Source organism: Diabrotica virgifera, chromosome 1 (genome assembly GCF_917563875.1).
Source record: "Diabrotica virgifera virgifera chromosome 1, PGI_DIABVI_V3a".
In the NCBI taxonomy this organism is placed as follows: Eukaryota; Metazoa; Arthropoda; class Insecta; order Coleoptera; family Chrysomelidae; genus Diabrotica; species Diabrotica virgifera.
This window is the reverse complement of record NC_065443.1, coordinates 215,829,322-215,843,885: the sequence shown is the minus strand read 5'-3', so window position 1 is coordinate 215,843,885 and position 14,564 is coordinate 215,829,322. Positions and strand designations below refer to the sequence as shown.

Genomic DNA, 14,564 nt, shown 5'->3' with positions numbered 1-14,564 from the left:
GCACTAACTTACATTCTATTAAGAATATGAAATTTATAGAAGCAGCATGGCAGGTGAATTCTTGTTTACCACTTTGTTTCTAATCCGTTTTAGATGACTTTAATGAATGAATATTATATTCTGTTAAATTCAATAAGATTACTGCAATGACGTGATCATAATCCCAAAGGGCATAGATAAGTAACCATCACCCATAATTTGGAGTGTATGTAATAGGCAGATGACATTCAAGTTCATTCTTGAACTTGGATGTGCAGGATCTTAAAAGTTGCTTAGAGTATTTTCTCGATGTAAGAGGCTTTGTGATGTAGTTTCGTATCAAGTTAGAATACAGAAATAAGTTGAGTTTTTCAAGTCGTCACCTGTACACCCATTGTTTACAAAAAGAAATGTGATAGAAAATGTCAACACTTACCCAGGTAAATATCCCCGAATGAGCCCGACCCTATTTTTCGGCCAAGCCTATATTTGTTGCCCACTCTCAGCTCCATTTCTTATTAAAAATATTAAACTTTATTCAACAAAAGACATGTATTGTAGTAGTCTTCAGGCGGCCATGTTACATTAGCCAACTATCATAGGAAATTTGACATAATCTAGCTGACTTATTCACACTTTTCACAAACACTGTAACTTTTGATGAGAGTGCAATAAGTTAAAATCTTTAGAATTCTTAAAATATCACAGATATGTCATTATTTTATAATAACTACGTCGGACCTTACGATTTTCCCTTTCATAGTACACGCGATGACACACTCAAGACAACTGAGAAATAGATGTGTCTAGTTTATAAGACACACGTACCGATATCTCACATACTATTTATTATCCGTCTCTTTCTAATTTTACATTTCACAAATTAAGCTATAAATACGTTTATCGTTGCTCGTTTCAGCTCTGATTCCCTACCGGTAGATACGCGAACTACGATTACATTCGGCCAATAATAAGCGAGACAAGAATCTACAGGTCGAGCAAGTCTTGTAAATTTCACGATTGCGAGCCACGTTTCACGCAACCGTGTTTGCGTACTTGTGTTTCGAGTTGCGTGGTCGTGCGGAGTTATATTTACCAATTCGCGCAATCGTACTTGAGACGCTGTGTCAGGTGAGGTGTTTGAAAATTTGTGTAACTTGATTGCTTGATTCTGTGGTGTGAAGGTGGTTAAACTTTTGTTTTGTTTGTTTTTGTTGTTGCGAATATATCGCAGAAAGTTTTTAGATGAAGTAATTGTATGATGAAGATAACACAGAAAATACAAGAGGGCAGCATACTTTGCAAAACAATTGTTACAATTTGAAATCAACAATTTGTTAAGTTGTTGTATTGCAGGTAAAAAAAGTGACTTTTTAAAAAAATTATATCTTGGAAACTAAAAATTATTTTTATTTATAATTGAAACATGTAAAAGTATAGTACTCTCAAAAAAATTTCAGCCAAAAATATTCATTTTTGTAGAGTTGACTGCAATTTTTCGACAACAGCCCTTTTTTGCAGTGAGCAGCAGTGGCGTGCTGGAACTTTTCAAGCGGCCCGGTGATTTTATAGAAAAGCGGCCTCCCTTCCTCATGTTACCTTCTATTATCAGGATGTTTTATTTCATTATTTATAAAATCAAAAAAAAACAAAAATATAAATTATTTTTAAATCAAACATAAAACTTTGGATTCAATGATTTTTTATAATTTGCTATATTTTTTTTATTTAAGAATAAACAATCTTACAAATAATAAATGATATCGGAGGCGAAGTTTTCACGATATCAACAAAATTGTCATTTGTTACTTCATGTTCATTATCACTTAGATTAATAATTAGTCCAGAAAGCCACTGCGCATCCGCTAGGAAAAATATTCTAATTCGGATTTTTTGCACAATCTTACTCAAAAAGGACTCCTTTTAACAAATTTGCATGTTGCCAGGACCAAAAGGTGGTCAAAAATTTTTTAAACGTTTTTTTTTGTTTTTTTTTTCCTAAAATTATTTTTTTTGCATGGAAAAAAGTTTTTTTAGGTTTTTTGGATCATTCCAAACAGAAAAGGTCTTTAGTGACTTTTCTCTAAAATGACAGTTTTTGACATATAAGCGATAACATATAATGACATATAAAAACTCTAATAACCGGCAAAATAGCACAAAAGATGTATTAAGTAGTGAGATAAAAAGACATGAAACTAGTTGAGCTGGGAAATTTAGCGATATTAACTTATACATTTAGATTGTATTGATTGTGTACCACCTTCAGACGTATCAGACGAGTTTGGAAACTACCAGTCACAGTGACAGTTTTAGTTGACATACTCCTCTGATATGTGTAAAGGTGGGATCAATATAACGTAAATTTAAAGGTTAATTTCGCTAAATTTCCCAGCTCGACTAGTTTCATTTCTTTTTATCTCACAACTAAATATGTTGCCCATATTTTGCCGGTTATTAGGGCACTTATCACTGTACATCCTTGCCGATGTGACAATACCTCCTATCTGTTTTTTCATGAGTTTTGTATGAGAGATGGAAAAACATGTTTTAAGGTCACCTCATGTGTTCATATGTAAGTTTTGACTTGTTTTGTAGTTCATAGATAGTTTAATTTACTACAAAACCAAGTCAAAAAATATCATATGAAAACAGGAGGTGACCCTAAGACAAGTTTTTAGTCTCTCTTACAAAACTCATGAAAAAACAGATAGGATGTATTATTACATCACTGACGATATGTGGCCATACCAAATAATACATCCTTGATAAATATAAACATTTTTATTGAACAAAATCTTTTCATACATTTTTTTAATGCAATTTACTGATATTCCTAAATATTTCAAAAAAATGTGTCACATTTGCTTTGTAAACCTTTCTTTTGCCTTTCGTAGCCACATATTCTGTTTCCTTCCTGGTTTTTTGTAGACCACTTCTCTCAGCTGATTCTAAAAAAAATGAAATAAATGGTAATTTTTCTATCCTTTACAATTAACAATCAGAAGAAATATTATTTACAGATAATGATATGCATAATAATAATAGGTTTGTTCTAGCATCAGTTTGAAACCATCAGCGAATAGTGGACCAGCGCGAGTAGAGGGGATCGCACTGGTGACTGTATACCGATGTGAAGTTATCCATAGATTCCATCCATAGATTTTTTTTTCAAAATATCGCAAAAATACTGGGACAATAGTACTACCAAGCAAGTATATTATTAAATTAAAGGAAACCAATAGTAAAACTTATACTTAATATAAAATTTTATATTAAAACCAATTTTCCACACTTTGCAGTTCATATTCTCAAAAAGCGAAGAAATGCACTTTTTATTTTGGATTTTAATTTTCTTTATGAAATAATGCTTATTAATAAACAACATATCCAAAAATTGAGGAGGAGTGTTTTCACTTAACAGAAAAAATAAATTTTAAAGATTGTATGAGTGCGATTCTTATGGAGGAAACATGTCTTTGTTAAACACCGCAAAAACGGAGAATACACTTTTTATTTTGGATTTTAATTTTTTTTAAGAAAGTATGCTTATTAATAAACAACATATCCAAAAATTGAGGAGGAGTGTTTTCACTTAACAGAAAAAATAAATTTTAAAGATTCTATGTGTGCGATTCTTATGGAGGAAACATGTCTTTGTTAAACACCGCAAAAACGGAGAATACACTTTTTATTTTGGATTTTAATTTTTTTTAAGAAAGTATGCTTATTAATAAACAACATATCCAAAAATTGAGGAGGAGTGTTTTCACTTAAGAAAAAAAATAATTTTTAAAGATTGTACGTGTGTGATTCTTATAGACGAGACACATGTCGTAGTTAATCACCTCAAAAACGGAGAAATACACTTTTTATTTTAAATTTTATTTTTTTTTAAGAAAGTATGCTTATTAATAAACAACATATCCAAAAATTGAGGAGGAGTGTTTTCACTTAAGAAAAAAAATTATTTTTAAAGATTGTACGTTTGTGATTCTTATGGACGAGATATGTCGTAGTTAATCACCTCAAAAACGGAGAATACACTTTTTATTTTGGATTTTAATTTTTTTTAAGAAAGTATGCTTATTAATAAATAACATATCCAAAAATTGAGGAGGAGTGTTTTCACTTAACAGAAAAAATAAATTTTAAAGATTGTATGTGTGCGATTCTTATTGAGGAAACATGTCTTTGTTAAACACCGCAAAAACGGAGAATACACTTTTTATTTTGGATTTTAATTTTTTTTAAGAAAGTATGCTTATTAATAAACAACATATCCAAAAATTGAGGAGGAGTGTTTTCACTTAAGAAAAAAAATAATTTTTAAAGTTTGTACGTGTGTGATTCTTATAGACGAGACACATGTCGTAGTTAATCACCTCAAAAACGGAGAATACACTTTTTATTTTGGATTTTAATTTTTTTTAAGAAAGTATGCTTATTAATAAACAACATATCCAAAAATTGAGGAGGAGTGTTTTCACTTAAGAAAAAAAATAATTTTTAAAGATTGTACGTTTGTGATTCTTATGGACGAGACATGTCGTAGTTAATCACCTCAAAAACGGAGAAATACACTTTTTATTTTGGATTTTAATTTTTTTTCATAAAGCATGCTTATTAATAAACAACATATCCAAAAATTGAGGAGGAGTGTTTTCACTTAAGAAAAAAAATAATTTTTAAAGATTGTACGTGTGTGATTCTTATAGACGAGACACATGTCGTAGTTAATCACCTCAAAAACGGAGAAATACACTTTTTATTTTAAATTTTAATTTTTTTTAAGAAAGTATGCTTATTAATAAACAACATATCCAAAAATTGAGGAGGAGTGTTTTCACTTAAGAAAATAAATAATTTTTAAAGATTGTACGTTTGTGATTCTTATGGACGAGACATGTCGTAGTTAATCACCTCAAAAACGGAGAATACACTTTTAATTTTGGATTTTAATTTTTTTTAAGAAAGTATGCTTATTAATAAATAACATATCCAAAAATTGAGGAGGAGTGTTTTCACTTAACAGAAAAAATAAATTTTAAAGATTCTATGTGTGCGATTCTTATTGAGGAAACATGTCTTTGTTAAACACCGCAAAAACGGAGAATACACTTTTTATTTTGGATTTTAATTTTTTTTAAGAAAGTATGCTTATTAGTAAACAATATATCCAAAAATTGAGGAGGAGTGTTTTCACTTAAGAAAAAAAATAATTTTTAAAGTTTGTACGTGTGTGATTCTTATGGACGAGACATGTCGTAGTTAATCACCTCAAAAACGGAGAAATACACTTTTTATTTTGGATTTTAATTTTTTTTCATAAAGCATGCTTATTAATAAACAACATATCCAAAAATTGAGGAGGAGTGTTTTCACTTAACAGAAAAAATAAATTTTAAAGATTCTATGTGTGCGATTCTTATTGAGGAAACATGTCTTTGTTAAACACCGCAAAAACGGAGAATACACTTTTTATTTTGGATTTTAATTTTTTTTAAGAAAGTATGCTTATTAGTAAACAATATATCCAAAAATTGAGGAGGAGTGTTTTCACTTAAGAAAAAAAATAATTTTTAAAGTTTGTACGTGTGTGATTCTTATAGACGAGACACATGTCGTAGTTAATCACCTCAAAAACGGAGAATACACTTTTTATTTTGGATTTTAATTTTTTTTAAGAAAGTATGCTTATTAATAAACAACATATCCAAAAATTGAGGAGGAGTGTTTTCACTTAACAGAAAAAATAAATTTTAAAGATTCTATGTGTGCGATTCTTATGGAGGAAACATGTCTTTGTTAAACACCGCAAAAACGGAGAATACACTTTTTATTTTGGATTTTAATTTTTTTTAAGAAAGTATGCTTATTAATAAACAACATATCCAAAAATTGAGGAGGAGTGTTTTCACTTAAGAAAAAAAATAATTTTTAAAGTTTGTACGTGTGTGATTCTTATGGACGAGACATGTCGTAGTTAATCACCTCAAAAACGGAGAAATGCACTTTTTATTTTGGATTTTAATTTTTTTTCATAAAGCATGCTTATTAATAAACAACATATCCAAAAATTGAGGAGGAGTGTTTTCACTTAAGAAAAAAAATAATTTTTAAAGATTGTACGTGTGTGATTCTTATAGACGAGACACATGTCGTAGTTAATCACCTCAAAAACGGAGAAATACACTTTTTATTTTAAATTTTAATTTTTTTTAAGAAAGTATGCTTATTAATAAACAACATATCCAAAAATTGAGGAGGAGTGTTTTCACTTAAGAAAAAAAATAATTTTTAAAGATTGTACGTTTGTGATTCTTATGGACGAGACATGTCGTAGTTAATCACCTCAAAAACGGAGAATACACTTTTTATTTTGGATTTTAATTTTTTTTAAGAAAGTATGCTTATTAATAAACAACATATCCAAAAATTGAGGAGGAGTGTTTTCACTTAACAGAAAAAATAAATTTTAAAGATTCTATGTGTGCGATTCTTATGGAGGAAACATGTCTTTGTTAAACACCGCAAAAACGGAGAATACACTTTTTATTTTGGATTTTAATTTTTTTTAAGAAAGTATGCTTATTAATAAACAACATATCCAAAAATTGAGGAGGAGTGTTTTCACTTAAGAAAAAAAATAATTTTTAAAGTTTGTACGTGTGTGATTCTTATAGACGAGACACATGTCGTAGTTAATCACCTCAAAAACGGAGAATACACTTTTTATTTTGGATTTTAATTTTTTTTAAGAAAGTATGCTTATTAATAAACAACATATCCAAAAATTGAGGAGGAGTGTTTTCACTTAAGAAAAAAAATAATTTTTAAAGATTGTACGTTTGTGATTCTTATGGACGAGACATGTCGTAGTTAATCACCTCAAAAACGGAGAAATACACTTTTTATTTTGGATTTTAATTTTTTTTCATAAAGCATGCTTATTAATAAACAACATATCCAAAAATTGAGGAGGAGTGTTTTCACTTAAGAAAAAAAATAATTTTTAAAGATTGTACGTGTGTGATTCTTATAGACGAGACACATGTCGTAGTTAATCACCTCAAAAACGGAGAAATACACTTTTTATTTTAAATTTTAATTTTTTTTAAGAAAGTATGCTTATTAATAAACAACATATCCAAAAATTGAGGAGGAGTGTTTTCACTTAAGAAAAAAAATAATTTTTAAAGATTGTACGTTTGTGATTCTTATGGACGAGACATGTCGTAGTTAATCACCTCAAAAACGGAGAATACACTTTTTATTTTGGATTTTAATTTTTTTTAAGAAAGTATGCTTATTAATAAATAACATATCCAAAAATTGAGGAGGAGTGTTTTCACTTAACAGAAAAAATAAATTTTAAAGATTCTATGTGTGCGATTCTTATTGAGGAAACATGTCTTTGTTAAACACCGCAAAAACGGAGAATACACTTTTTATTTTGGATTTTAATTTTTTTTAAGAAAGTATGCTTATTAGTAAACAATATATCCAAAAATTGAGGAGAAGTGTTTTCACTTAAGAAAAAAAATAATTTTTAAAGTTTGTACGTGTGTGATTCTTATGGACGAGACATGTCGTAGTTAATCACCTCAAAAACGGAGAAATACACTTTTTATTTTGGATTTTAATTTTTTTTCATAAAGCATGCTTATTAATAAACAACATATCCAAAAATTGAGGAGGAGTGTTTTCACTTAAGAAAAAAAATAATTTTTAAAGATTGTACGTTTGTGATTCTTATGGACGAGACATGTCGTAGTTAATCACCTCAAAAACGGAGAAATACACTTTTTATTTTGGATTTTAATTTTTTTTCATAAAGCATGCTTATTAATAAACAACATATCCAAAAATTGAGGAGGAGTGTTTTCACTTAAGAAAAAAAATAATTTTTAAAGATTGTACGTGTGTGATTCTTATAGACGAGACACATGTCGTAGTTAATCACCTCAAAAACGGAGAAATACACTTTTTATTTTGAATTTTAATTTTTTTTAAGAAAGTATGCTTATTAATAAACAACATATCCAAAAATTGAGGAGGAGTGTTTTCACTTAAGAAAAAAAATAATTTTTAAAGTTTGTACGTGTGTGATTCTTATAGACGAGACACATGTCGTAGTTAATCACCTCAAAAACGGAGAATACACTTTTTATTTTGGATTTTAATTTTTTTTAAGAAAGTATGCTTATTAATAAACAACATATCCAAAAATTGAGGAGGAGTGTTTTCACTTAACAGAAAAAATAAATTTTAAAGATTCTATGTATGCGATTCTTATGGAGGAAACATGTCTTTGTTAAACACCGCAAAAACGGAGAATACACTTTTTATTTTGGATTTTAATTTTTTTTAAAGAAAGTATGCTTATTAATAAACAACATATCCAAAAATTGAGGAGGAGTGTTTTCACTTAAGAAAAAAAATAATTTTTAAATTTTGTACGTGTGTGATTCTTATAGACGAGACACATGTCGTAGTTAATCACCTCAAAAACGGAGAATACACTTTTTATTTTTGATTTTAATTTTTCTTATGAAAGAAATTAAACCATTAATAAATAACATATCCAAAAATTGAGAAAGATTGTTGTATTTTTTTTATTTATTAGATATTCAAAAATTGAAGAGCGTTTATAGTTAAAAAATTTGCATGTTGGCATATATACTAAGTACTTTGAATAAAAAGTGCAACACCTCTGATTTCAACGGATTTTATTGAAATTTTCACAGACGTCGTAATGGAGTTAACTCATTACTAAGTAACTTTTTTAATTGTTTTATAAAACTTTTTTTGAATTTTTTTTTAACTATTTAAGCTTATAAAACTTATTTATTGGTTTTTTGGATATTAATGTGATGATTAATAATATTTTTAGTGTGGGAAACACTCCCTTTATTTTTATTTGACTAGTATTCTTGTGAATTATGATTTACCCAACCATTGTACCATTAGCTGTTAAACTCTTATTGAATAATTATTATTACTCATAAAAGAATTTACCTAAGCTTGTATGCAATCTGCCGGTATAATACCATTTTTGAGAAATGACAAAACCGATTTCTTTTGAAAGTATTGATCAGCTTAAAGAAAATCTTGGTTATTTATTACTTATTCAAATTTTAGTTTTCTGCATTTTTGAAATGAATTTAAATAAATGACAAATGCCATAGTCTAATCCTACTTTTAGAGGGGCATTGTATTCATATTGTAGCTGATTAAATATATTCCTACACCTAGCTTTAACCGCCCAGGTAGTTTGTTATTAATCACCCTTTATTTTAAGAGATTAGTTTTTGAACAGTACTTTTGTAACTTTCCAACCCATAGGATTAAGGGATTTAACATGTTTCTGCTAATAACAATAATTGTTCGAAAACCTATAAAATCTCTGATAGAATACTTTTATTTAGTTTTAAACTCTGTTGTTGTACGGAATCTTCGCGACAGTCAGGTGCTTTTCTCGGGCGTTTAGTCCATCTTATTAAATTTATTTCTTTACTTTCGCAATTTTTTTATAATCAGTTTTGTCACTGTAATGTCTGTACTTAGTATTTACGTTAGTTTATGTGTAGTGTAAAGTGACTTATTATAGAAAAATAAAGTTCAAGTCGTCCTAGATCACACCAATCAAAAGAATTAGGATCTCCTTCCTATGGTAATACTCCACTTGGCTCTAAACCTCACATCCCAGTCAGTCTAGTGTTTTAGGGTAAAAATTTTTATAACTGCAGCCTTCTAAAGTACCGCATTGATTTTTATGAAATTCGACAAGGAGCTTATTTGACTTTCGTCTTCAAAAGTTATAAATTATTATCTTATATAATGTGCTATACATATTATGTGCTTTTTGCTTTTAAGGGGTAATAACAACTACCCTCTCTGACAGAAGATTAAAAACTACAGATTTATGCATTATTTATTAAAGATGTACATCATGTTTAAATATGTGTAATAATTATTTGTTTATCTTATCGAATATAGATTTGGGATACATTTCAAATTTTCGACCCTTAAAACTACCTTTCAGATCAACATTTACAAAAAAAACTACGGATTGAACGAGTTTAATGTTGCATTTTTAATGACTGTTCGTCCACATTTGTTTAGATAAAGGTATGCTATAGGTATCATACATAAAAAAATTGAAATGCCTACATCTACCGTTCTTTTTATATTTAATATATTGTTATATTTCTATTTGATATGAAAATTAAAATTTGATAATTATAAACAGAATTCAATTTAATATAAAATATTTTCAATTTTCTCAACCACGGGCATATAAATTTAGAACAACCTGTATACAACAAATTGTTATATTTAATTTTAAGAAGTGATTAAATAAGACTCAAGTGAAATCGTTAATAGGTCATTATCGTTGTTCGCGGAAGGATCGATCATTAGCCGATGCTAAATAAGACTAAGTGGAAATAGAGAATAGGTCATTAAAAATTTGTATATAGTAGAAAGTAATTTTAGAATGGGAATTAACTATTTTCTTTGAAATCCATTAAGCATATTTAGAAAGTTTAAAAATTGGTTTTGAGGAATACTGCGAATGAGAGTTGGTGGTGGAAGTTTGATTTGTGAATCTGGAAGGGATATTTAGAAAGTAGGGGAATGAATGACAAAGAGAGATCAGAATGTTTTGAGCTGTCGAGAAGTGAAGTCGAGTAGTAGACGGTAGTGTACGGAGAGTGAGAAAGCCTGTGTAGTTCCGTGAGTGTGGAGTATCTATCGTAGAACGAGAGGTAGGCCAGGTTGAGAGTAAAAGAACCTCCTTGAGCCAAGAGTTCCCGGTAGCTGATTGCAGTTTCGAAAAAGGTAGAACACAGCATCACGACAGAAGCAGGAAACGAGAGCTATACGAGCTAGTTTCAGAGGAGAACATTACTGGAAGCCAGGACGAGGTTTGGATTGCAGCCAAGGATAGCAGGAAACGGGTCTTGTGTGAAGACATTCTCAGTGCACCAGAAAAAGGTCAGTCTCATTTGTTTGGACATGAATGTATGGGTTTTTTCGTAGTAAATACCACATTTAAAATTGAAGAAACATAATCAATAATATCAGAAAAGCTTCATCAAACTTAAATAGAATTGTTGCTAATAAATCATAATAGTTAAATGTTAATAAAAACTTTCAATTGGAAATCAAAAGAAAATAAGATTCCCATGTGTAAATGTTATGTTTAAGAAAAATAAGATATAGCAAATATTAAGCAGTGATTGCCATTTAAATAAAATAAACAATATTTTGATTACAATTGTAACCCATATGTGTTATTATTTTACTCTTTTCTTTCCTATCCCGATTAGGAACCATTAAGAAATACTTAGAAGCCACGTATGTAAGTAATTAATTTTATAAAAAGCCCTGAGATTGAAAACATATTGATATGTGATCTGGTAAATTAATTAGATTATTATTAATGCATTGATTAAATTAAATGACATATAAAAATATTATCTCATATCAATAATCAAGATCACAACAACTGTCGTCCAACGTGGAGGGCATTGTAAAGTATTTCTAGTGGCAAATTTGAAGGATAGAAAGAGTAAAGCCGGTATTTGAAAATTTATATGCCTGTGGTAAAAAGTGAGATACTTACATTTGATAACATAAAATTTTAGATCTCTTTAGGTACAAATTTTACATAACTGATTAAATATTTTATTTTTACGATATTACATTTGATATATTTATTGACAATTTATAATATTTGGGTGAGAAAAAGTCGTCTTGGTAACATACTAGTAAAATTTCATATTTGGCGGGGACAGTACTTCTTGAAAACAAATGTCTGTGACAAGAAGCCAAAGCAAAGACAACAAAAAACAAAAAGAACATTCAAATCAAGAGAATAATTCAGACCAAGAAGACATTTTAGACACGACAATCATGGCATCAGAACAGCAAGAATTATCAGGAATAGATAAAATATTACAAATGATGCAACTCCAGTCACAAAGAATGGAACAAAAACTGGATGAATCACAACAAAAAATGGATCAGAAACTGGATGAATCACAACAAAAAATGGATCAGAAAATGGATGAAACACAACAAAAAATGGATGAAACACAACAAAAATTGGATCAAAAAATGGATGAAACACAACAAAAAATGAAACAAGCAATAGAAGAGAACAACAAGAAAATGGAGGAACGCATAGGAAAGTATGAAAAGGAAGTAAAAGGATGTTTGACAACAATGAAAAACGAGATGAAAGAACAAGAAATGAAAATTCAAAATAAAATAAAGGAGATAACGAATTGCCAGAAAAAAGAAATGGAAAGTTTGGAAAACAAGTTGCAAAACGCTATTCAAGCAGACATAGAAGAAGTGGAAAGAAAGATTGCGGAAATCAATACTCAGCAAAATGTCGGAGAAAGAAGAGAAATGGTTATACATAGCACAGATGACGTGAAGATAAGGTTTGGCGGGGACGTAAGAAGATTACACCCAGTGCCGTTCATAAATAGCCTGAAAAAGAAAATACAGCACATTGGAAATTTCGAAACAGCAAAAGAAACTATCAGAAACCATCTCAAATATGAAGCAAGCCTGTGGTTCAATAGCAAAGAAGAAGAATTCGGCAATTGGCAACAATTTGAACAAAAATTTTTGAATTATTTCTGGGGAAAGGTCCAACAATTGGAAATTAACAAGGAATTGCAAAATGGGAAATACAATGATAGGATGGGTGTATCAGAAAGGACATATGCTTTGCAAATTTACAATAATGCAAAACATTTACAATATAATTACTCATCGGAACAATTAGTCGAACTGATTGCAAGACATTTCGAGGAAACGCTGGAAGACCATATCACATTGCAAAACTACAAAGACATAGATAGTTTATGCCAATTCCTACAAATAAGAGAATCACGTCTAAGAGAAAGAAAATCAAGAAAGTCGCGAGAAGATTACAGGCCCCGAGAAACACAAGATTACAGAGATAGAAATCAAAATAGGAGGGACTATACAAGACGAGATTTTAATCCCAGAAGGGAAAACGAAAATAGAGACAACGGAAGAGGAAATTATGAACAAAGAAATAGGCAATGGAATGAGGACAGAAATCGAGAATACCAGAATAGAAACACCACACGCTCAAATCAAGAAAACAGAAATAATGGTAGACAAAATGAACAGGGATATCGAGAAAACCGAAACAGATCCGACAGACCAAGAGAAAATAGAAGAGAGGTAAATAATACCCAGACAGAAGAATATGACGGAGAAAGAAATTATGACGAAAATATAAACAACAATGAGCAACCGGCGTTTTTTCACGACGGCGCTCACTAAAAACAAAAAAACAAACAGGAATCTTTTGTCACCCCAAGGAGTTTATTAAATTGGCAGGAAACAACGAAAAGAAAAATGGAATTAATTTAAAATTTGTGGATGGATTTATCAACGAGACACCAATTAAAATTATGATAGATACTGGATCGGAAATAACATTGGTCAACAGAAAACTAATAGAAGAAGTTAACTTAACAAATTTAATTTACAAAATACCTAGGGTAAATTTAGTGGGCGCAAACAAACGGACATTGGCAACTATAAATGAAGGCATACGAGTAATGGTACGACTGGGTAAGAATATGTATGCACTACAATGTGTAATAATGCCAAATATGTCACATGACATGATAGTAGGAGTCGACGAATTGGCAGAAAAACATGTAGTGATAGATTTTAAAAATAATACGATGAAACTAACAGAAGAAAAAGAAAAGGAACAGGAGAAACAAAATACGGACGAATCAGGTAAAGAACAAACAGTGGAAATGAATTTGGCAACGAAGCAAGGACAAAGAAGAAAAGGGAGAAAAAGTCAGAAAAGGATAAAAGAAAATGAAACCTGTGGCTCCTCAAAAGAAGAGTTGAGCCCAGAAGAAGAAAATTTGAGAGTATCAGAAACAAAGGAAACCTGGGATTCCTCAAAAGAAGAGACGAGCTCAGGAGAAGAAGAAATAAAGCTAAAAAATGAAAGTGAAAAGAATATGATTGAAACAGTGGTATTTGAAGAGGAGGTATATGCAAACGAGGATGCAGAATGCACGGTAAACATGTGTGAAGAATCTGAAAAAAAAGACAGAAAATTGATATGTGGAGAAGGGAAAGAAAAAGAATTGCGGTTGATGTTAAGAAACTACGAAAATTTGATCAATGAGGAAAACAGAGTGGCTAAAAAGTACGAACATTCATTTGAGGTGAAAAACTTGGGAAATTTTCGATCAAAGACTTACCCGATTCCATACAAGTATCGACAAGAGGTGAAAGAAGAAATAAATAAAATGTTGGAAGATCAAATAATCGAAAGATGTGATTCACCGTATGTTAACCCGATTGTGATAGTAAAGAAAAGCAATGGAGAATTGAGATTATGTTTAGATGCCAGGAATATCAACCAGCACACTGTATCACAATATGAATCACCTCTAAACATCGAGGCCATTTTTGGAAGAATCACCGGGTCACACATATTTTCGAAAATTGACTTAAAACACAGTTTTTGGTTGATACCGTTAGCTGAAAAGTGTAGA

General features: G+C 29.9%; 1 protein-coding gene and 1 long non-coding RNA gene across 4 annotated transcripts in view; one reads left to right on the top strand and one right to left on the bottom strand.

Annotated features, from left to right (window-relative positions):
• LOC114326414 (casein kinase I) overlaps positions 1-877 on the bottom strand; it is a 230,179-nt gene extending 229,302 nt beyond the window's left edge. Inside the window, exon 1 of one of the 3 annotated variants that reach the window (XM_028274774.2) lies at positions 416-877. In XM_028274774.2, the coding sequence (XP_028130575.1) occupies positions 416-491 (76 nt within the window). In that variant the 5' untranslated portion in view covers positions 492-877. The remainder of the gene's footprint in view (positions 1-415) is intronic. The other 2 variants (XM_028274776.2, XM_028274779.2) reach the window with 2 other exon arrangements.
• Positions 878-981: 104 nt separating this feature from the next.
• On the top strand, positions 982-3,273 carry LOC126882334 (uncharacterized). The gene is made up of 2 exons (XR_007697278.1): positions 982-1,335; positions 3,039-3,273. It is a non-coding gene; the product is annotated as an uncharacterized LOC126882334 (long non-coding RNA).
• Positions 3,274-14,564: the final 11,291 nt, after the last annotated feature.